Source organism: Saccopteryx leptura, chromosome 1, assembly GCF_036850995.1.
Source record: "Saccopteryx leptura isolate mSacLep1 chromosome 1, mSacLep1_pri_phased_curated, whole genome shotgun sequence".
Lineage (NCBI taxonomy): Eukaryota > Metazoa > Chordata > Mammalia > Chiroptera > Emballonuridae > Saccopteryx > Saccopteryx leptura.
The window spans coordinates 227914054-227938601 of record NC_089503.1 but is presented as its reverse complement, the minus strand read 5'-3'; the positions used below and the strand labels follow the sequence as shown (position 1 = coordinate 227938601).

Genomic DNA, 24548 nt, shown 5'->3' with positions numbered 1-24548 from the left:
CAGGAGCTCCTCCCTGCCTCCCTGCCCTCTGCCTGGAATGCAGGTTCCTTAGGGATCCGCTTGCCTATCTCGTGTCCTTTGCTCACATGTGCTCTTCTCAGGAGACTTGTGCTGACCACCCACTTGAAACTCTTAACACCTCATCTCCCTTTTCCTTGCCTAATGCTATTTTTTTTCTAGAGCACGGATTTATAATTTTCCCATTTGTTATTTTTATTATTTATTGTTTTCATTGTCCCACCAGAATATAAGTTCCATGAGGGTAGGGATCTTTATTGCTGTTGTTCCCAAGGTATTCTAAGCACTTAATACTGTCCTCATCATAAAATCGTTAGTCAAACATTTGTAAATAAATAAATGTAACACAGCATAGGAAGTCTAGTCAATAATATTGTAATAACTGTGTATGGTGCCGGGTGAGTACTAGAAATATCGGGGTGGAGTGCACTTTGCAAACAATATGATTGTCTAACCTCTGTGCTGTACACCTGAAACTAATATAAAATAATACTGAATTATAAACTGTAATTGAAAAACAACAAAAAAAGTTGAAGTAAAAAATTAAGGAAAAAGTCATCTGTTATGTCAGCTGCCTCCACAGTTATAAATACAGTAGTCCCTTGTCTGTCGTGGGGGTCAGGTTCCAGAACCCCCCGTGATAGGTGAAAATCCGCAAAGTAGCGACCTTATATGTATTTTATTATTTATATATATTTTAAGGCTTCATAAACCCTCCCACACTCTTATAAACCTTTCCTACACTCTTAGAAACACTTCCTATGCTCTTAACACTTTCTACACCTATGTAAAATCTTAAACCTATGTAAAATCCCACGATATAGGGAAAAATCCACAATACAAAATTAGATATATACAATTTAAAAATCTGCAATACAGTGAGACTGCGAAAAGTGAACCGCAGTATGACGATGGATGACTGTATGTGTTTAAATTGCTAAAACAGATGTAACAAACTATATTAGTAAGGCTACGGGGAAGCAGCTAGGCAAATAAGTGGTTAACCATGTGTGGAGGACAATTGGACAATATTGACCAGAATTACAGTGTATGTACCCTTTTTTAAAATAACTGCATGCAACTAAAAACAACTGAAATAAATGACGAAGGGGTTGAATATGTTAAATACAGTGCATTCATAAGAGCAGTCTGATGAGAAGATCTCTAAGATTTAGCAGAAAGGAAAGAACTCTGTAGGGTGTACAGTCTTTCCTGTCAAAAGAAAGAAGAAGATGGTGGAAGGAGTAAGACTGTGTGTCCATTGTTATGTGCATGTGCACAGAGAAATTCTGCAAGACTGTCCAACGAGTGTGGGGCAGAAGTGTCAGAGCTTGGTAGACAAGGGTTTGGAAGACTGAGTTTCACTGTTTTCCTCTTTATATATTTTCTTTATAAAAGCAACAGAAAGTATTTTCAGTTCAAAAAGTTACACTAAAAAAATAAAACTGGGAATGGTAAGTGCTATGTGTCTAAAGAACAGTTAAAATATTTCAGTATACTGACAAATATCTTCAGCTTATTTGGGGATAAAACATAATTTTAAAAAATGATTCCAGTTGTAGAATAATGGTATTTTTATGGACATGTTTTATGCTACTTCACTGTTTTTTAGAATTCTAAAAGTAATATGGATACTACACTTTGTGCTATATGTTTTGATTTTTTGTTGTTACAGATAATCATCTGGTTCTATTATCTTTTCTTTTCAGTCCTGATGATGTTGGGACCTGCTGGTATATCCTTCTCTCTGGTTCCGTGTTCATTAAGGAGTCCATGTTTCTTCCAAGAAGCAGGTACAGTACCACATTCTCTAATAAAGGATCTGTGGAGCTGGAAATCCTTTTGCAGAATTCTCTTCCTGTTTCTTCTTCTGACACAAAGCAAGGCAGTGCCTCGGGGTGTTGATACATAAATCTTTAAGAGAGGACTGTTTTATGTTGTAAACACTGTTCCAATCTCTTTAACAAAAGGCAGGAATAAAAGACATGCTGGTGACATGTCCATTTGTTACATGAACATGTCAGGCTAATTTATGACACGTTTATTCATAGGGAATAAAATCGGCCTCTATAACAGGCAATCTCATAAACATCTAAAGAGAGGAAAAGAAAGTTCATTGAGACCACATGGGACTAGAAATGGAAAGCCAGGAACTGTTGTGGACTTTTCTGCCTCTCAGGACCATATGGTCTCTCATTTTTGCATCTGTCTGTGAACTGGCTTCCCTCTCTCTAAGGCTATTAATGTCTTTCTCCCTGTGACTTTGGCTTGTATGTGCCAACTGTTGATTTATGACCTTATGTCCCTAATGTTTACACCATTTGACTGTAGTGCCTGTGTCTTTTCTTTGGAGTCTTCAGGCTACATTCTGATTGGCTTGGCTTGAGGCCGATGTGGTCTAGTTCCAATCAGCTGTGGCCAAAGAGGGTTAGGACTCATCTGTTATAAATGTGGCTGTCTGTGTTTAGGCTTTCTGACTAAGGGTACCAGCTACTAAGTGTCCATAGTTGTTTTTGCCAATTGTGTATTTTCATAAATAAATATTTTTATTTTGACAAAAGATTTAAAAAATGTGTAACTGATTCAGTATCTTTATTTTAAAAATATTTTATTTAGACTTATTCAAGACTACTACTTTCTCCCTTTCTCCTCACCTTTCATAGCCTAACCTAATATTAAAATATATTCTTGATAAATAATTCTGAGTGTCAGGGACATGTTAAGAATCTATTTTAAAGATGTGAACAAATTTTTATAAATAGCCAATGAGGTAGGCGAGGTAATTTATATGGTTCTGGGTGTGGTAATAGAAGGCCCTGAGTTGGGCCACCGGCGGCCCGAATGGCAGTGAAAGAGGTTGGGGGGCAGGCTGCGTCCCGTGGGAACGCTCTCCGGTGTGGGCCCCATGCCTGTGCCCCTGCCCCCTGCTCCCAGGTTAGAGGGGCAGGCGTGACTCTCTTTGGAACATGGCCCCGGGAAGGAGGGATGCTCAGCTGCCTGCTTGTTCGTTGTTCTTGTAGTAGTGATAGTTCTAGTCATTGCGTTGGTGGCGGCCGCGGCAGCGATAGAAGTAGTAACGGCTGTAGTCGTAATAAAGTGGGGATGGGAAAATAGCAGTCTGATAGCGCTTTCTGTTTGCCAGGCACAGTTTTAAACGTTTTATCTGTGTTGAGTCGTTTAATTTCACAACTATCCTTTGAGGCAGATAGAGCCTTTACCTGCATTTTATAACAGGAAACTCTTGGCAGCATAGGATTCCTAGAATTCTGCCGAGGAAGCTCAGAGTGACCCTGTGAAACAGTTCCTGTAATTCTAGAGTTCTGTTTCCCAGAGGAGTGGAGAGTTGCGTGGCAACACTTTCTACTCCTTCGAACACAGCGCCTACTCTTGGGTTTCTTTTCGGAGGCTATGTCCAACTCTGTTTCTGAACTTGGATGAAGGTACAGGAAAAGAATATGTAAGGATTGGCATATTTTTAATGCTACATTATCATTTTAATGTAAAATATAGTAACATAAAGATAAGTGACCACAGATAAAGAGAAGGAAAAGCATCACTTAAAATCTCTCAGCCAAGATAATCAGTCTTTAATGTTTCAGTGGTTTTTCATTAGTCTCACATGTTTGTGTTCCACAGGCTAAAAACCATACTTGATAAACAATTTAATATCTTTATTATTTCAATTAATATATATATATACACATTGCCTCAATATTAATAAAAACTCTTTGTAAAGATTCACTCTTTATATATCTTACTATCTACTTAATATTCAGTTATTTGAACTTTCCACATTTTAGTTAGTAATTGCAAAGAGTATATTATGCTATAATGAATGTGATTTAAAATTGATGTATCGTAGAGAGAACAGAGGTTAGTGACTTCTTTATTGTCTTGTTGCAAGTTCTGTTGCACAGACCCAGTCTGTGGCCCAGGGTGCTGGCATAGTGAGGGAGCCCTTGATGGTTTTTCTAGCCTACCAGCCGTCCTCAGCTAGCAAATAACAGCTTGTTCCAACTTGTGGAAAGGGAACCTCATGTTCAGAAAACTGTTGTTCTAGAGGAAGGAGGACTTGTGGTTCAGACTTATTTCATGAACACATGTTTTGGATTCTATGTCTAATTATTTTAAAAGATGACACAAGTTACTTTTTCTCTGGCTGGATGTCAAATGCTTGCAAGTCAGTACTTTAATGGGATGAAGGAAGGACTGGTGTTTCAGACTGAATGACAAGCTAGGACTATATATAGGTATTCCTTCATGTTGCACCTGGTGACATTTGCCCTGTCCGAATTGTTTATTTCCTTTGGAGATGTTGCCTTAGGAATAGTGCTGAGACTGTTTTCATATGAAAGAGTCTACTGGTACTGTGCTGAAGGTTGACATTAGTGAGTCATTTCTATTTCTCCAGAAAATACTGAGGTTTGATTAAAGACTAATATGGCTTAGGTGTTAGTTAAAGTTTGCTGGTTTTATAAAAACTAGTTCACAGATGGTTTTCCACATTTACTACGTTGTTGTTTTTTCATGTTAACTTAGAAATTGGTTCTTTCTTTCTCTCTCTCTCCCTTTCTTCCCCCCCTTCTATATATGATTTAATCATTCTCTTGAAGATTTTAACTCTTTTTGACAGGTAATTTACCCTTAATAGTTAGTGATAAAACAAAATACTTTGAACAAGTTGCATAGTTTTAACTAATTCTCATGAAATGGCTTTGACACCGATACCATCACGTGAGAAGGGTGTTATGCTTGCAGAACATCTGCCATGTGGCTTCTAGGTCTCATTAGCTTTATTGAATTCCTCAAATGACATCTAAGGCAGCATTTTATGTTTCTATTATTATTTTTTTAATTGTTTTCTTTTTGGACAGGTAGAGGATGTTTTGCTTGCCTGTTTTTACTTTGGTTGTTCATGCATGAATATTATTCCTTGATAAGAGTGCTAGCATTTAGGGAGCCGTGACTTCCTTTGTGACATCCAGTGACAGCTTACTCACTCTTCCCCACTCTAAGTAATTCCAGTGATAGAAATATTGTTTTTATGAGTTTTCATGTAAGTCTATTAGATTATCAAGTTTGAAGAGTTGGTATTTGTACAAGTGGCTATAATGTCACTTATAATGTTGTTACATATAATGTTGCCTTAGATAGAGCTAAACTCTTTATTTGGAGTATAATTTTTATACCTGAAGCCATATGTGATTTGTAGTTATTTTTCTTAAAGTCTTATTTAAAATAAATTCCATTTCTTTGCACAGTCAGGAAGATAGTGAGCACAGGTAATTTAAGGATGCAGTGAAGGCTGTTCGATCCTCATTTAGGAAAATGCCAGAGGAGACATCTGCCAGAGATGAATATCCACCTGGTGTCAACTCTGTGCTTTTCCAGGCCCGTGGGCAATGCAGTGTGGTCACTATGTTGTGCCATTGCGTGCTGCACAGTTCTGTGACATGCTGTTTACATCCGTGGTCATGGTAAGCTGATACATTAAGACAGTGACATGCAGAGGGTAGTAAGTATCTTGAAATGGAGTCCTCCCCACTACCCTGTGTCTCCCCCCTCCTACTTTTTTCAAAGGCATCATTTGCAACAGCACTAGGGCTGGAAAGCGGTAGATGACAATAATCTTACATCGAGCTGCAGGCTTAGAAATGGTCAACACGCCCTTCCCTTCCTTTCTGTGTGGTGCCGGGGGAGGGGCTGGGAGGCTGAAGGAGAGAGGAGCCTGGGCTGGCCCTGAGACTGGGAAGTTGGGAGGTGCCGGGAGCCAGAGGGATTAGGGACAGGACCTGTGCAGAGGGTGGGGTTTCCAGTCCCCGGACAGGAGGGCCCAGCTGCCAGGTGTGTCAGGAGCAGCCCCAGCAGGCAGTCATGGACGCACACCTGCGTCGTAAGAAGTCACAGCTGCATCTGGCCAACACTGCTGGTGGAAACTGCTGAAATGCCATCGGAAGTTAGGGTTAGTTGTGGGTTATTGTGTCTCATTCTAAAATAGATTTGGTAGAGTTTAAATTTTGAGGAATATTTCCATTTTATTTAAAACATTAATTGAAAAATAAAATAAGACATTTTAAAAAAAGAAAGAAAACATGAATTGAAACTTGTATTGAGTTCTATTTATTTAAATTTTGGAGTATACAAAGGAAGCAAGATGGTCTACACCCTGCTGTCATTTAACTTAATATCTGACTGGGGAGACGAGGCAGTTTTATGAGAGACATAAAAAAATTGCCCAGGGCTCTGGCCAAGTAGCTCAGTTGGTTAGAGCATTGTCCCGATGTGCCAGGGTTGTGGGGTTCAATCCCTGGTCAGGGCACATACAAGAATCAACCAATGAATGCGTAAATAAGTGGGACAACAAGTTAGAATCTGTAAATACAAATTCAAAAGGGAAAAACTGCCCAAGTGTCGTTATATAGTACAACACAAATTGATACAGCAAAGACCACTAAGAATGAGAAGTCCCTTCAAAGACAGGGGTATTTTAATGTATGTGGATGGTAATGAAGGGTGGCTTCACTGAAGGAAGTGAATTTTGAGTGGGGTTTATGAATCAGATTGCTGGGCAGTGGCTGGGAGTGAAGTCCGAACATAGTAAAGAACATGAATGTTACGCAGAGGTAGCGTGGAGGGAGGGCACTTCCAAACAGGTAATAGCTTGAGTGAAGGCACAAGAATAGGATCAAGTTCTCTAGAAGTGCAGCTGAGGGCATGAAATACAGTGTGTCCGTAAAGTCATGGTGCACTTTTGACCGGTCACAGGAAAGCAACAAAAGACAATAGAAATGTGAAATCTGCACCAAATAAAAGGAAAACTTTCCCAGTTTCATACCTATTCAGTGCAGTTCGATGTGGGCTCACACACAGATTTTTTAGGGCTCCTTAGGTAGCTATCCCATATAGCCTCTACAGACTCGTCACTGACTGATGGCCTTACCAGAACGGGGTTTCTCCACCAAACTGCCGGTTTCCTTCAACTGCTTATCCCACCGAGTAATGTTATTCCTTTGTGGCGGCGCTTCGTAATAAACGTGCCGATATTCACTTTGCACTTTGGTCACGGATTCGAATTTAGTGAGCCACAGAACACACTGAACTTTCCTCTGTACCGTCCACATCTTATCTGGCATGGCCGTGGGCTGCTCCACTGTATACACGGTGTTATGTCATCATCTGTGCATGCGCACATGCTGCCACATCATCCTACAGAAACTGGAGGGTTTTCCTTTTATTTGGTGCAGATTTCACATTTCTATTGTCTTTTGTTGCTTTCCTGTGACCAGTCAAAAGTGCACCATGACTTTACGGACACACTGTAGTTGGGAAAACATTGGTGATTTTGGCGTCAGTGAGAGGTCTGGTTTACAAAGCTGCATATCCTGGCTGACTGTTGGTAAATTAGGTCTCAGGTAACGTTGGCAAGGGCAACGTGGGGAGAAACGAGCACCTCATTTATTTGAACCACGCTGGCGGCGTCCATTTGCAATTAGTGCTCCTCTTTCATTGATACCAAATATATCCACAACTTAAAAATTAAATTATGCTATGGTACTCTCAACGATGACATTTTAAATTAGAGTTGGCAGCTTTAATGAGTATAAGTGGGGAAACAAGACATTTAACTAATCAGTTCTGAGAGGCTGAAATACTATTCTTATTCTGATACACATGGCAAACAGTGAGCTACTTGAGTTTAAAAATCACAGGCCTCCTTTCTGCATGTCAGCGCTACGTGATAAGTTAATTGATGGCTCTGAGAACATGGTCATTTTATAGAAATGGAAGAGGGTGAACAGTGGGCGAAAGATTCTATGCAGTAGGGCTGAAGACACGTTTAAGTAGTATTTCTTATTTCATGTAAAGATCTATATAGGATTGGAAAATCATACTCTTGAGAGAGTATAAATTTGTTGTAAGTCATGTGATACTTATTGGGGAAGGGAATATGGCATTTAAAAAGAAATAATTCCCTGGTGAATTATGTTATGGAAGGGTGGGTAACTTTACTGGACATCAAATATATCCAAAAGGTATGAGGAGAATGAGGATCAGAGTTCTGGAAATTGCACATTGCAGGTAAGATTTACTTGCAGGTGTTAGCAGAATCACAACAGTGGGGGTGCAAATTAAGCAAAAGGGGAAGAGGGGTTATTGAAGAAGCAATGGGAAAAATAAAATTATTAAAAAAAAGAAAAACTACAGATCATCCTAAAACTGTCCCCTGTGAGTTTTAAAAATGATCCATTGGTCTTACTTTCCTTCCTACCATGGAAAGAAATATGGGAACAGATTGGATTAAATGAGGTGGTATGTAAGTTTTTCAGAAGTTTTCTTTATAGCCAGCATTATTAAAGTTGTCTGTTTCTTTAAAAGAAAAAATTGTTTCCTCTTTCCCTTCCAAGAGAAAATATAAGGCTTCTTTTAATTCATCTTGGGCTGATCTAAAGTTAGAGGATGATGGCAGAATTAGTTACTGCTAATAAGTTGTATAAGAACTTATTTCAGGCATTGTCTTATACTACCCATTATGATATTATTTTGGAGAAGCAGGTGTTTGGGGCCTTGTATGTAATTGGCCAGCTAATGAAAATAAGCAGGGAATCATGGAATGGTACTTCTGTTTTAATGTAAAAATGTTCAACTTGATCTAACATATGAACATACATAAATAACTGAATATTTAGATGGAGTGAAATCTATACACATATGCCTAAATATGTATGTGTATGTTGTGTGTATCAGTTGTGCACACTGTTAGACTTGACTGTTTTCTTCTCAGTCTTCTAGTTATTTTCCCCAACCTAATGCAGCATCAGCTTAAAAAAACTGACATATCTGTATTAAGATTGCTGAAGTATTCTGCTTCCTAGGTTAAGCAATTATTGTTAAAAAGATAGTTATCAAAAATGAATAGTAATTGTTCTTTTAAAATATTAATGTGTAAAACTTGATTAATGTGTAAAACTCTAACCGCAAGGGATAGAGTCCTAAAAACTTCATATCTTAAGAGATCCCTTTACCAAAAGGATTATCAAAGTGATGAGCGAAAGGACTAGAGCTGATTTCTGTAATGAAACATTGCCATAGGCTGTTAGTTATGTCTTTTCAAGAGAGTCCTCAACTTGATGGTTAATTAATATTAACAAGCACATCTATCTGAACCTCTTTTCTAAATTGCTCATCTGCAATTTTTTATATGCATATACTTCTGTCTTACTCATTTATCCTACAAATATTATTAAAGTGCCTTGGATGTGTTTGTCTAGGATATGGTGCTGAAACACACAGAGGTTCCTGTTTGTGGGCCATCAGAGCCAAGAGATAAAAAGTGCTTTGAGAAATAAGAGGAGTCACTTTGGTGTTACAAGGATATTCAATAAAATGAAAATAGAGACATGACCTTTGGATTTAGCAACATGTAGGTCATAGGTGACCCAAGCAACAAACCAGCTTCAGTGGAGTGGTAGAGCTAGTTGGGGAGACAGTGGGAAGGTAATAACGGGCCAAAGAGGAATTTCATCATTTTAAAATATTTATTTTAGCCTGACCAGGCAGTGGCGCAGTGAATAGAGTGTTGGACTGGGATGCGGAGGACCCAGGTTCGAGACCCCGAGGTCGCCAGCTTGAGCACAGGCTCATCTGGTTTGAGCAAAAGCTCATCAGCTTGGACCCAAGGTCGCTGACTTGAGCAGTGGGTTACTTGGTCTGCTGAAGGCCCACGGTCAAGGCACATATGAGAAAGCAATCAATGAACAACTAAAGTGTCGCAACAAAAACTGATGATTGATGCTTCTCATATCTCTCAGTTCCTGTCTGTCTGTCCGTCCCTATCTATTCCTCTCTCTGACTCTGTCTCTGTTTAAAAAAAAAAAAAAATATATATATATATATATTTTAAAGAGAGAGGAAGGAGGGAGGGAGTATGGGAATGAGAAAAGGGAAGAGACACTGATTTATTGTTCTACTTATTTATTCATTCTTTGGTTGACTCTTGTATGTGCCCTAACTGGGGATCGAACCCACAACCTTGGCATATCAAGATAACGATCCAACCAATGGAGATGACCAGCCAGGGCAAATTTCATCATTTTCAGGAATTTTACTGTGAAGAGAAGCAGGGAAACACGTGGTGGCTGGGAGTTGTGAAATCAAGAGGAATTTGTTTCTTTAAAATTAGAAGATGCGAATGCGTGTTTGTGTGTACATGGAAATGACCCAGTAGAGAATTAACTGAATTATTAGTGGGGTTCCTGAGGCTGATGCTGGGAAACTAAATATTGAATATCCAGTTCAATTTTTGTGAGGAACAAACAAAAGTCTCCCCATTCAGAAATATTTAGGCGGTTTCTTTCTTTTGTCATAATATGATTAACAGCACTAAATCCTGATTCCACAAGATATGAGGTAGGGAAAGGTATCAATAAACTGAATACCATTTTCCACATATTTGGATATAAGACCGGCATTTTTTTATTTTGCCATAGGTTTTCATATCCACCACTGTCGAATTTATGTTTACTTTCTTCATCATATCTAATTTCTAACAGTTCTTGGTAAGTTGTATCAGCCTCTTCAATATTTGCGGTAAAAGGATTTTTCATCCAGTCATATACCTTCAATTTCAAAATATCTTCAAATCATTTTTCCATGTCCAATTTAAGTTTGTTGAGGTGGCTACTGAATCTGTCAATATCCTCTGGAGTTACATCATCTTTTATAGATGATAATTGAGGAAACGGATGAAATTCTCTCTTCAATAGATTATGATGAAGTAGTTTAAGTTTGTCAATAAATAATAGCACAATACTTTGGCAACTTATAAGAGTTTTATTAGCTCCTTGAAGCTGCATATTGACATCGTTAAATCTCTTGAAAATATCTGCCAAGTAAAAGGCATCATTCTTTACTGTTTTTAACTGTTGACACAGATTGGTCTCATTATTACTTTCAAAAAATTATATGACACTATCATATAATGCTACAAATCTAGCCAAAGATGTACCCTTTGACAGCCACCGAACTTCTGTGTGCAAAAGTAATTTAATAAAATCTTCATTATTGTCCTGGCAAAGCTACCGAAACATTCTGTCATTCTTTGCATTGGATTTGATCTTGTTTACGGCTTGAATTATTATAGTTAATGATGAATGGAGACTTGTACTTAGATGTTTTCCTACAAGATGTTGTCTGTGCCCCACACAATGAATACATAAACTATTAAGCACTTCCTGCTTCAAATAAGCAACAAATCCGCGATAGCGACCTACCAGTGATGGTGCTCCAACAGTAGCGCATGCAACAATATTATTTAAAGGAATATTATTTTTTGTAAAGTATGTTTTCACAGTATTAAATATAGGTAATCCTTTTGTATCTGTGATGAGATTTATTGTGAATAGCATTTCTTCTCCTAATATATTGTTTTCATCAAAATAGCGTACATATGCCATCAATAAAGCATCATTATCTGCAATGGTAGATTTGTCCAATTGCATGGAAAATGAAGAGTTTTGGAGAATACTTATAAGTTTGTTTTTAACATTAACTGCCATTTCATCAATTCGTTGCTTTACTGTGCTATCGCTTAGGGGCAACATTTTTAAAATTCAAGGTATATCCTGATGCATTACTGTTGAGATAAATTCTTTTATAGAGGGTATTATTACAGTTTCTCCAATATTATAGCTTTTACCACTTTTTGCAATTATTTGTGAAATGCAATAAGTGGCAATTAATCCATCTTCATTCATTTTATGTTGTTTCTTAAATGATGCAACGATAGTTGAATGATTGTGAAAATTTTTATATATTTTCTGAAAATATTCAATGGGCTTGTCCTTGTCATTTGGATGCTTTGTAGAAAGATGTTCTCGCAATCGACTTGGCTTCATTGCCTCATTGGATAATATTTAATGGCACAATAAACACATTGGATGTTGTTTATTTGCAACAGATTCTATGAAACCCATCTTCAGATACTCGCGAATAGCCGCGTGTGTATTTTTTTTTTTGAGAAATGGGCTCATGATATTTCACAATATTTTGTTTGAAACTGTAAGCACGTGCTTGCTTTCAGAAATCTAACTACATAACTGACTATAGTTTTGATTACTTAACGATTTAGCTTCACTTATATAACATGAACAAAACTTATGCGATTGAAGTCTGTTGTGTGGTCACGACATTACAAGTGTTGTGGTTGAGCAAGAGTCTGTCAAGACAAGACTAAGTTAGTGAGTATCCGTGGTGGTGCGTTTTATAAAATTTTATGTAGCGGGTGTTGGCCAATGGCATCACTTCCTTGCGATCGGGGCGAAGTAGCAAGACATTGGCTAGTTTTGGCAGTCCAAGGGGGGGTTTCTAGAATGTCACCCTATTACCCTAAAATCCGGGAATTGAGACGAAAATATGAGTTAATTGATGTCTCCATTGTCCAGCAGTTTCTGTCATAGAAAGAAGCGTTGAACCATGGAGTTCTTTGTCTATGGGATAATAAAATGATGAACTGCCAGTTTTTGGGAGACAATAGCGGTCATAAACTGCCTGCCCGATTGGGCGGCGGGTGTGGACCTGGGGTCAGGTACCTGGCTGCTCGTGGATGTGGGCCAGGTGGTCGTGAAAGAGGTTGGGTGCAGCCCCAATACAAATGCCCTGTAACAGAGTCTGACCGCTGTCCTGATCTTGACTGGTTAACAGTTAGTCAATTAGTATGTAATCACAGCGCTGTTTGGTTGCTCCGCTACCGCCCACCATGAAAACTGGAATGCCCACTAGTGGGCGGTAGGGACCAGGTTGACTACCACTGCAGTAGAGAAGAGTAAATAGAGCTGACAGGAAAGAGGGGGGAGGTCCAAGCAGGAGTGATTGAAACCCACAAGGTGGAGAGCTGTTATCTTTGGAAGAGTGAATGAGCATCACCTTTTCTGCACAGGTGTAGGATGAAAGGTCGAGGTCCGTAGGTTTGGAAATTCATTGGTGGATATTTAGGAGTTTCAAAGAGAGAATGAAGTTGTGAAACAAAATAGTACCTAGTGCCCATTTGAGAGTTGTGGTCATAGATCTATAGTTTGTTTGTTTCTTTCTTTTTCCTATCAACTTCCAGCTGTTTAAGGTCAAGCATGAAGGAGGTGGGTGGTGGGTTGTTGCTGGAGTTTGTACTTTGCCAGTTGCATGCACTGCTGGGAGAGGAGAGGGCAGGAGGTAAGGGTGTGTATGGAACACCTACGTTGTCTTTTGTGCATTTCTTCCCGGTCCCTTGCAGTCCAGATACCACATCTGGAATGCAGCAAACACAAGTCTGCTTGACCTCCTGCTGTTTCTATCTCTAATAGCTTTAATAAACTGTCACCTACTGTAGAAATTTCTGTGATTCTCAGTTCTGACCTCTCTTTTGTCCCTTGACAATTGATTTTTTTAGTAAATAACACTTCATAGTTAGAAATGACAGTATGATCAAATAAACTGCTTGTCTCCTCACTCCACTGCTTTGTTCAGATGTCACTCGCTCTATTGAAGTAGCTCCCTGTATGCCTTCAGTCCTTCTTCTATAGTGTCACCACGTCATTGTTAAAAAGCACAGATGCTTTTTTTTCTTGTTGATCCCTTGCAAAATGAGCTTAAATGACTTCCAGCTTCCAAACAGATAAAATCCAGACTCCTTAGTGAGGTAGGTGTATAGGGCAGCTCCAAATGTGTTTCCAATTTCTAATATTCCTTACACCCTCTCCGGATACCCAGGCTGATAACTGGTCTGAGCAGCCTTCCTCAGGCTGTTCTCTCTGCCTGGGATATCCACCTCATTGTTGCCACCTTGCCCCCACCCCTAGCCATCCACCATGTTTTATTTACTTTGGGCACCCTATTCTTGTATTCCTGTCAGGATCAATCATTTGATATCTACCCAACTGAAATTTTCAATTGTCTGTGTAATGTACCTGTACTTCCTCAGTGCCTAGCACATAGCAGGCATTTAATAAATATTTATTGAATCGTATTGTTTCAAGATTATATTTTTAACTGGCCCTTTAAAAATCACTTTAAAAAAGAATTTAACAGTAGTATGCTAACATATTTCCTTTTAGAAATAATTCTTGCATGTAAGCCATGACTTACTGGATGTCAGGTTAAAGTAGAGAAGAGTCAGGAAGAGAATGAGGCTGCTTCGTAACAGGAGAAGGGTTTGGGGAAAGCTCCTGAGAAGCTGGCACTGGTCCATCTGTGCAGGAGTGCAGAAGAGGGGGAAGGAGGCCGTTGGCTTTTGGTTAGATATCACTTTGCTTTCAGTATTAATTACAGCTAGTGTTGGTGGCATAACGCAGTTGCATAAACACAGCAGGAGCTCATTTTTCTCTCCTGTAAAAGCATCTGGAAGATAGGTGGTCCAGGATGGTCTGGTGTCTCCACCGTGTGAAAGGTGACGGGCTCCCACCTTTCTTCTCTACTTCCGCCGGCCGTAGCTTCCATGGCCAGTCTTCAGCTCAGAGCGCAGGGTGACTGCCCAGCCCCAGCTGCCGTGTCCGCAGTGGGAGCAGGAAGCAGGAGGAAAGGCACAAGAGCAAAAACGTTAACTTCCATCCAATTCGAATTTTTTGAAGCATTTCTTTTTATAGCTCCTTGTCCAGAATGGAGTCATATGGTCACTTCAGGCCACCCAGGAGCCTGAGATGTGTAGTGTTTTATTCCGAGATGCAACATGCCCCACTAAAAATAGTAATATAAAAATATCCTTCTAAGGAGAAGGGAGAGAGTTGATGCTGGAGTAGGCAACCAGCAGCCTCTGTTATACTCGGCTTTTTAGTTTTTCCTCACATTCTCTTAAGTTTGTTAATTATCTTTCTTTGCTAGATCATTCTTTCCCTCGGCTCCAGGCTCACTCTTTATGAGCTTAGCCACACTCCTTCAGGTCTTACATCATCTATAATTCCTGCTTGTCCTACCTTAAGTTGACTCGAGTCCAGGTATTCCCATGGTACATATAAGGTAAAGAGATATATTCAAGATCTTTAAGGATACGCTGAGGAAGAGTTCCAGATAAGGCAAATAAAATTATGAAACATGAACTTGGTTTGACTAGAGTTGATATATTCAAGGGAGGGTTTAGTTCTACTTGATGTAAATGTATTCTATGTTAGAGCTGAGATAAGATAGGTCTCTACTACATTAAAGGAGTAGAGTAAAATATGTAAATGATAAAATGGGATGCACTAGAATGTTCCTCCTTCAGGGATTAGTTGTACTTTCTGCTTTGGTACGAAACATCTTCATCCTGGAATGCTAACGTGATTTTGAGCATTTTTCTGCCCCCTTTTAAATCATATTCTGATGGGATACCTGAGGCAGAGTGAAACTGTTCTCTGGAGAGGGAGTTCAATTGCTGGATCAAGTTGGGAATTTGGTTGCTATAACTACATCTGCACAGATGTGCTGTACATATAAATGCAAGCTTTCGTAGTCCTTGGAACACTGACTTTGGTAGTGTCTTAACAAAGTAAGTAGCCATACAAAGAAGGATTCTGCTGTTCTTGTGTATAAGTTGGTGTGATATCACAAGTCATTTGATGCTTGAGGCCTTCAGTTGGGGAATCTGTCACTTAGGATCCTTGGTGTAAATGAATGCGTGAGTTAACCCTAGATGTCCTTATTTGCTGTGATGTTTGGATTCCTCTTGTGGAAGTAAATATTATTATATTTTATAAAGGTTTTGATGTCTGGCGTACGTGTCGATGAGATGTACAATAATATTGTGTTGTTCAGTAAAATGTTTGAATTGTTTGTCAGCTGCTAGGTGTAAAGGAATTCTCAACCATTGTTAGTGCCACAGTTGTTTGGGGGGCAGGGACTGATTGGCGGGATGTGTGAATTACTATTTTACCTTATGAATTCAAAGTCTCTGACATATAGCAGCTACATTTGTTTTTGTTTGAAGAAGGATATTTTTGAGTATTGGAAACTAACAAAATAACAAGAGGAAAGGATATTGTTAAGAGAGATTAATAGGTAAAGCAAATTATACTTGGTGAAATTGGAATGTCTTTATAAAACTAAAGTTTCCAATTAGTCATAGTTCAGGACCCTCTATTTTATTTTTATCATGAATTAAGTTATATATTTGCACATATATAAAAATAATATAAACATGTATTTAAATATACATTAAAACCAATGAAATTATGTATTTGAATGTTAAGAAGTTTATTTTGTATTATCTATTCAACTTTATTTTGGGATATATGTACTAAAAATTGTTTAAAAGTACTTCAATAATAAAAATAGTTGAGGCCTGACCTGTGGTGGCTCAGTGGATAAAGCGTCGACCTGGAACACTGAGGTTGCTGGTTCGAAACCCTGGGCCTGCCTGGTCAAGGTACATATGGGAGTTGATGCTTTCTGCTCCTCCCTCTTCTCTTTCTTGCTCTCTATTCCTCTCCCCCCCCCTCTGAAAAATTAATAAAGTCCTTAAAAAAAGTTTTAAAAAATAGTTGAAAAATATAATGTGAAGTAATAGCTTAGACATGTATGTCAATTTCTTTTTGTGTTAGAATTTAACTATAATGTGGGTTTTTAAACTATATGCTATTTATTACTGATTAGAATATGAACTATATCAGTCCAAAGTATTAAAAATTATTGGTTTTCTTAAGTTTCTTATTTTTGCAGCACATTTATGGTTTCATAGGGGTTATATGTTTTTGCAATTAAATATAAAATATAGTTTTGATATTGAATATTTCTGTATTATAAATCAACATAAACATTAAATAACTATATTTTCTTGGTTATGCCTTTGTCTAAATTTTTTAAAGTCAGATATTTCAGAATATTTTTTACTTTATTTTTGTTGATGGTATTCTTTATGTTTTATAGCTGTAAACTGCTTAGTGTGTTAGTTTCATTAAGATAACTTTGTTATAGCCTGACTAGGCAGTGGCACAGTGGATAGAGCATCAAACTGGGATGCAGAGGACCCAGGTTCAAAACCCTGTGGTCGCCAGCTTGAGCGCGGGCTCATCTGGTTTGAGCATGGCTCATCGGCTTGAACCCAAGGTCACTGGCTTGAGCAAGGGTCACTTGGTCTGCTGTAGCCCCCGGTCAAGGCACTTATGAGAAAGCAGTCAATGAATAACTAAGGAGCTGCAACAAAGAGATGATGCTTCTCATCTCTCTTCCTTCCTGTCTGTCTGTCCCTATCTGTCTCTGACACAAAAAAGAAAAAAAGGGATAACTTTGTTATAAACAGAAACAGATTCATTGATACAGGGAACAATGATGGTTGCCATTGAGGGACTAGGTGAAAAAGGTGAGGGAATTGAGAAGTACAGATGGGGAGTTACAAAATAGTAATGGGGTGTAAAGTACAGCATAGGAAACACAGTCAATAATATTGTAATAACTGTATGCTGCCAGTGGGTACTGGAAATACAGACTGAGCACTTTGTAAAGTTACGGTTGTCTAGCCACTATGCTGTACATCTGAAACTAATAGAAAATAATATTGAATGTAAACTGTAATTGAAAAAAAGTTTTTTATTTAAAAAAGAAAACTTATTTCTTAAACATTTATATATAATTTTAAAAATTGAGTCAATGGTTGAAAGCTTTCAAACACATTTTCTATGTTTTTAAAAATTCATTTTTTGGGTAAACACCCAATGCAATATACAGGTGATGTACATATTATAGAATTGTACACTTGAAACCTATATAATTTTATTAACTAATGCCACCTCAATAAATTCACTTAAAAATGTAAAAATTAATATTTGGTTCATTAAGGTGAATTTAGAAAATCATTATATTTAGTATACTTAATTCAGTTTTACAAATAGGCAAACTTTAACTTGAGATATTTTATTTTATCAGTCTAAATCATATATATTCCAGGATTTATATATGTAGATATATCTCAGAGGTCTTCTGCCATGATGGATTATGTCGTATAAAATAATAATTAATTGTTACCAAGAATCTTAAGGCCATTTTAGTTTACCACTCTGTCACCTGATCTTGAATTTTATCTTATTCTATAATTTTGGAAACACAAAATGAGGAGTTTCTGTGAATGGGGTCTTTAGGTTTTATAATCAATATTTCACTTAAGTGAACTCTAAAAAATCTTTATATGTAGTTAGTTTTCTGTATGGAATCATCATTATGGCTAGAGGATTTCTTTCTCATTATCTATGTCAGAATACAATGTAATTATAGTCCTTCGAGTATAGTGGAGAAGAGCTGCCTGATAATTACTCGAGCCCAAGAAGTATGAGTTTTAATGTTTCTAAGAATGTGCTGAGGAACAGTAAGTAGAAAAGACAGTGGATTGGAATCCTAGTGTTTGGCAGTATTTTTAATTAGAAGATAACATGGGGCAAGACTCTGAAACGTGCTTGACCAGGCGATGGTAGCATCGGCCTGGGATGTTGAGGACCCAGGTTTAAAACCCTGAGGTCCCAGCTTGAACACGGGCTCATCTGGCTTGAACGTGGGATCATAGACATGACCCCATGGTCTCTGGCTTGAGTCCAGAGGCCACTGGCTTGAGCAAGGGGTCACTGGCTTGGCTGGAGCCTTTCAGTCAAGGAACATATGAGAAAGCAATCAATGAACAACTAAGGTACCACTGAAGAACTGATGTTTTTCATCTCTCTCTCTTCCTGTTTGTCCATCTGTCCCATTCTCTGTCTTTGTCTCTCGCTTAAAAAAAAAAAAAAGAAAAAAAAAAAAGGACAATGAAAAGTAATTGACCGAGATAGAAATTTCTAAACCAAGCTAGTTATTAAAGTCACCTGACTGTAGGGTGGGTAAAATATTGAGTCCCAGTCTATAGGGATCGTTTTCATTTACTACAATCTAGATTAGAATTTACCAATTGTTAGCTCATTTTTGACGCTAACAGCAGGTGATCTTTCAGATCTGAACTGAGAGGCTGGACTAATGACTATGAAACCAATGTCTAACCATTGAAGAATGAGCAGATCCTGGAAGATTTGGTAAATCTGAAACCAGAGATAGGAACCCTATCACAATAGCTTTGGTGTGCCAAGGCTAAGAGCCTGACTAGTATTGTCACAGAAACAGAGGTTAACGGGTCACATGGGAGAATAATTTAGAAGGATTAATTGATAGAACGTAGCGATGGAAGTTACAGACAAGGGAGAAGACAGAGTAAAAGATGGCTCCAGTGCTTTGAACATGGATGCCTGGCAGTAATGCCTTTGGCAACTTTAACCAAATATGAAGAGGTTGAAGTGGGTGGATATCAAAGTTTAAACGAATATATTTGATGTCAGGCATGTTGTGGTACCTGCTTTGACACAGGGGCAGAGCTAGAAGGAGGTGTGTGAAGAATGTGGCATTGGATCACTTGAAGAATGTTGGGGATAGTGTGGGGCAGGGTGGCGTGGTGGGTAAATAGGGAGAATATAGAAGCTAAAAGGAGATGCTTATATGGATAGACTTTAACAACTTAAATTTTACTTCACTCACCATCCCCATTCACAATTTATATCATAACCTATTTCAAGCAAGCCATGCGATGTGTTGCCATTTCCTGTATAAAAAGTAGATGACAGATTTCATAAGTTTTATTGAATTTTGTAAGCAATGTAGTATTAATTTTTTATAAAACATTAATTTGGACATGACGGTTTGGGTTGCTCTTTTTTTTTTTACTTTTATGAACATTCAAGAACTTCTCCCCGTTTGTGTGGATGTATGATTTTGTTACCTCATAAATAAATAAATACTTATGAATGGAATTGCTACGAAACTGCCAAGCTGATTTTCATAGTGACTGTACCATTTTGCAGTTGCGCTAGCAGTTTCTGAGCATCTGGTTGCTCCACATCTTCTGTAACATTTGGTATTGTCATGTTTTTATTTTTGCCACTCTAGTATGTAGATGTCTGGTGGTAAGCTCATGGTGGTTTTATTATTATTTCTCTGAAGACAGCTTTGTGGGGAATTTTAAAATTCATTTATCTTTTTTTGCGAAGTGTTGTTACTTCACCCATTTAAAACACATTTTTTTAAAAACTGGATTTTGACCCTGACCGGATAGCTTGGTTGGTTAGAGTGTTGTTCTAATGTGCGAGGTTGCTGGTTTGATCCCTGGTCAGGGCACATATAGGAACAGGTCCATGTTCCTGTCTCTCTCTCCCTCTCCCTCTCTTCCTCTCTTTCTTTTCTTCTCTCTGTAAAATCAACCAATAAAAAAGTAAATGAATAAAAATGGATTTTTCCCATTAAAAATTAGACTGACTGCCTAATTTTTGAGTTGTAATTATTCTTATATTTTCTGGATACCATTACTTTGCTGGATATATTTTGCAAGAATTTCATGCCAATCTTTGGTTTGCTTTTCTCTCTCTTCCTTTCCTCCCTCCCTCCCTCCTCTCTCTCCCTCCCTCTTCTCTCCCTCCCTCCCTCCCTCCTTTTCTTCCCTCCCTCCCTTTCTTCCCTCCTTCCCTTTCTTCTCTCCTTCCCTGTTTCCTTGATTTTTAATTTTTTTTAAAAGAATTTAAATTACAGTTTATGGTAGTATTACTTTGTATTAGTTTCAGGTGTACAACATAGTGATTAGAGAATCATATACTTTACAAAGTTTTTCCACTCATATTTCCAGTACCCACCTGGCACCATGCTATTGACTATACTCCCTATGCTGTACTTTACATCCCCATGACTGTTTTGTAACTACCAGTTTGTACTTCTTAATCCCTTCACTTTTTCACCCAGTGCCCTGACCACCCTCCTCTCTGGCAGCCATCAGTCTGTTCTCTGTATCTATGAGTCTGTTCATGTTTTGCTTGTTCATATATATTGTTCTTTAGATTCCATTCGTAAGTGAAATCATATGGCATTTGTCTTTCTCTGACTTGTTTCACTGAGCATAATACCCACTAGGTATAATGGTCACAAATGGTAAGATTTCACTCTTTTTACAGGCTAGTAATATTCCTCTGTGTACAGGTACCACAGCTTTTTCATCCACTCATGTACTGATGATGGTCACTTGGGTTGCTTTCATATCTTGGCTATTGTAAATAATGCTGCAGGGAGCACAGGGCTGCATGTATTCTTTCAAAATGGTGTTTTGGGTATCTTTGTATATATACCCAGAAGTGGATTACTGCGTCTTAATACAGTTCTATTTTTAATTTGTTGAGGAACCTCTATACCATAAAAGCTGCACCAGTCTGCATTCCTACCATTAGTGCACAGGGGTTCCCTCTTCTCTGCATCCTCACCAGCACTTGTTTGTGGATTTATTGATGATAGCTGTTCTGACAGATGTGAGGTGATAGCTCATTGTGGTTTTAATTTGCATTTCTCTGATAATTTGGACATCTTTTCATATGTTTATTGGCCACCAGTATGTCCTCTTTGCAGAAGTCTTTGTTCAGAACCTCTGCTTATTTTTTAATTGGATTGGTGTGGAATTATATGAGTTATTTATAAAATTGGGAGTTAACCCCTTACCAGATGTATCATTGGCAAATATTTTCGCCCATTCAGTGACTTCTCTTTTCATTTTGTTCATGGTTTTCTTTACTATACAAAAACATTTAAGTTTGATGTAGTTGCATTTGCTTATTTTTTTTCTTTTGTTTCTTTGCCTGAAGAGATATAGCAGAAAAAAATATTACTATAAGAAGCGTTAAAGATTTTACTGCCTATGTTTTCTTCTAGGAGTTTTATGATTTTGAGTCTTTTATTTGTCTTTAATTCTTTTTAAGTTTATTCTTGTATATGATGTAAGAAGGTGGTCTAGTTTCATTCTTTTTGCAAGTATCTGTCTAATTTTTCCAGCATTATTTACTGAATAGACTATCTTTATCCTATTGTATGTTGTTGCCTCTTTGTCAAGTATTAATTGACCATATAGGTGTGGAGGTGCGGGTTGATTTTTGGGCTCTCTGTTCTGTTCATTCGTCTATATATCTGTTTTTATGCCAGTGCTGTGCTGTTTTGATTACTGTGGGCTTGTAGTATAGTTTGATATCAGGTAGCATGAACCTTCCAACTTTGTTCTTCTTTCTTAAGATTGCTGTGGCTCTTTGGGGGCTCTTGTGGTTCCGTATACATTTTTGGATTATTTGTTCTGTATTTCCCCATGCATAAGATGAACCTTTTCTCAAAAAATTTGGGGTCAAAAAACTGGGTGCATCTTATACAGTGGTTGTAGGTTTGTTGTTGGTTTTTTTTACTTGCATTTCCTGCTTTGTCAAACTTGTCTTTTTTCTTCTTCTTCAAATTTCTGGCCCCAAAATTAAGGTGCGTCTTATACATGGGGAAATATGGTAATTCCATGCAATATGCCATTGATATTTTGATGGGAATTGAGTTGAATCTGTAGATTGTATTGGGTAATGTGGACATTTTAATGATGTTAATTCTTCCTCTCCATGAGCATGGTATATGCTTCCATTTATTTGTACCCTCTTTAATTTCTTTGGTAACTTATTCCCACTTTGTGAGTTTTTATAATAAATGGGTATTGGATTTTGTTAAGTGCTTTTCCTGCATTTATTGATATGAGCATATTTTTAACCTTCATTTTGTTTATATGGTGCATCACATTAACTGATTTGTGGATATGTACCAACCTTGCATCCCAGGAATAAATTCCACTTAATCATGATGTATATGATCTTATTAATTTATTACTGAATTTAGTTTGCTAATATTTTGTTTAGGAGTTTTGCATTGGTATTCATCAGGAATATTGGCCTGTAATTTTCATAGTGTCTTATCTGGTTTTATAAATAGGATAATGCTGACTGTGTAAAATGGGATTGAGAGTCTTCTTTTGAACTTTTTGGAATAGTTTGAGAAGGATAGGTATTAGTTGTTATATAAATGTTTGGTAAAATTCATCCATGAAACCGTCAGTCTAGGACTTTTAGTTACCATTTCCATTTTGGAAGCTTTTGATTACCACTTCAATTTTGTTGGTTGTAATTATTCAGAATTTCTATTTTTTGTTGATACAGTTTTGAAAGATTGTATGTTTCTCTGAATTTATCCATTTCTTTCACATTACACAAATTGTTAGCATACAGTTGTTTGTAATATTTTCACAGAATCCTTTGTGTTTTTGTGGTGTCAGTTGTTACTTCCCTTTTATTTCTGATTTTAATTAATTTGGGTTCTGTCTTGTCTTGATGAGTTTGTTTAAAGGTTTATCAATCTTGTTTATCTTTTCAAAGAACCAGCTCTTGGTTTAACTGATCTTTTCCATTTTTTTTATTACTCATTTATTTCCACTCTGGTCTTTATTATTTCCTTCCTTCTAATCACTTTGGGCTTTGTTTGTTGTTCTTTTTCTGGTTCCTTTGAATAGGGTTTGATTGTTTATTTGAGACTTTTTTTTATCTTGAGGTAGACCTGTAACACTATGTATTTCCCTTTTAGGGCTGCTTTTACTGTGTCTTATAGATACATATTTTCTGTTGTGTTTTCATTTTCTTTGTATCAGGTATCTTCTGATTTTTTCCTTGATCTCACTGTTAACCCATTCATTGCTTAGTAACATGTTATTTAGCCTCCATGTGTGTTTTTTACTTTTTCCTTGTAATTGATTTCTAGTTTTGTACCACTGAGGTTGGTGAAGATGCTTGATATGATTTCATTCTTTTAAAATTTATTGAGATGTGTTTTGTGTCCTAACATGTGGCCTATCCTAGAAAATGTTCCATTTGCACTTGAAAAAAAATGTATATATTCTGCTACTTTGGGGAGAAATGCTATGAAAAAATCAATTAAATTCATCTGGTCCAGTGGTCATTTATGGTGGCTATTTTCTTGTTGACTTTCTGTCTGGAAGATCTATCCGTTAATGGCAATGGAGTGTTAAAATCGCTCCTTTTATGTGCATCAAGATTTGCTTTATATGGTTAGGTACTTCTAATGTTAGATGCTTAAATGTTTATAATGGTTATATCCTCTTATTTGATTGATTCCTTTATCAGTGTGTAATATTCTTTTCTGTCTTTTATTATAGCTTCTGTTTTAAAATCTATTTTGTATAAGTATTGCTACCTCAGCCTTTTTTTCCCTCCATTTTTTTTTGCATGAAATGTCTTTTCCCAACTTTTTACTTTTAGTTTGGTTTGTCTTTTGTTCTGAAGTTGGTCTCTTGTAGACAGCATATATATGGGTCTGTAGTCTTGGTTGTAGGCCCTTGATTTTTATCACTTTGAATATTTTCTTCCAATACCTTCTGGCCTGAAATGTTTTTGTTGACAAATCAGCTGACAGTCTTATGAGAATTCTCTTGTAGATAACAATATTGTCTTTCTTTTGCTGCTTTTAAAATTCTCTACTTTATCTTTAACCTTTGGTATTTTAATTATGATGTGTCTTGGTGTGGGCCTCTTTGGGTTCATCTGTACTTCTATATTTGTCTTTTTCTTTCACCGGGAAAGGATGTTTTTACTCATTATTTTTCAAAGTAGGTTCTCAATCCCTTGCTCTCTGTCTTCTCCTTCTGGTATTCCTATGATGTGGATGTTGTTATGTTTCATGTT

At 37.4% G+C, this 24548-nt stretch overlaps 1 protein-coding gene across 6 annotated transcripts in view; it reads left to right on the top strand.

Moving 5' to 3' along the window:
- RAPGEF2 (Rap guanine nucleotide exchange factor 2) overlaps window positions 1-24548 on the top strand; it is a 254331-nt gene that overhangs the window by 99938 nt on the left and 129845 nt on the right. For all 6 annotated transcript variants that reach the window (XM_066387291.1, XM_066387252.1, XM_066387263.1 and 3 more), the window contains exon 4: window positions 1728-1811. In XM_066387291.1, coding sequence (XP_066243388.1) covers window positions 1728-1811 — 84 coding nt within the window. The remainder of the gene's footprint in view (window positions 1-1727; window positions 1812-24548) is intronic.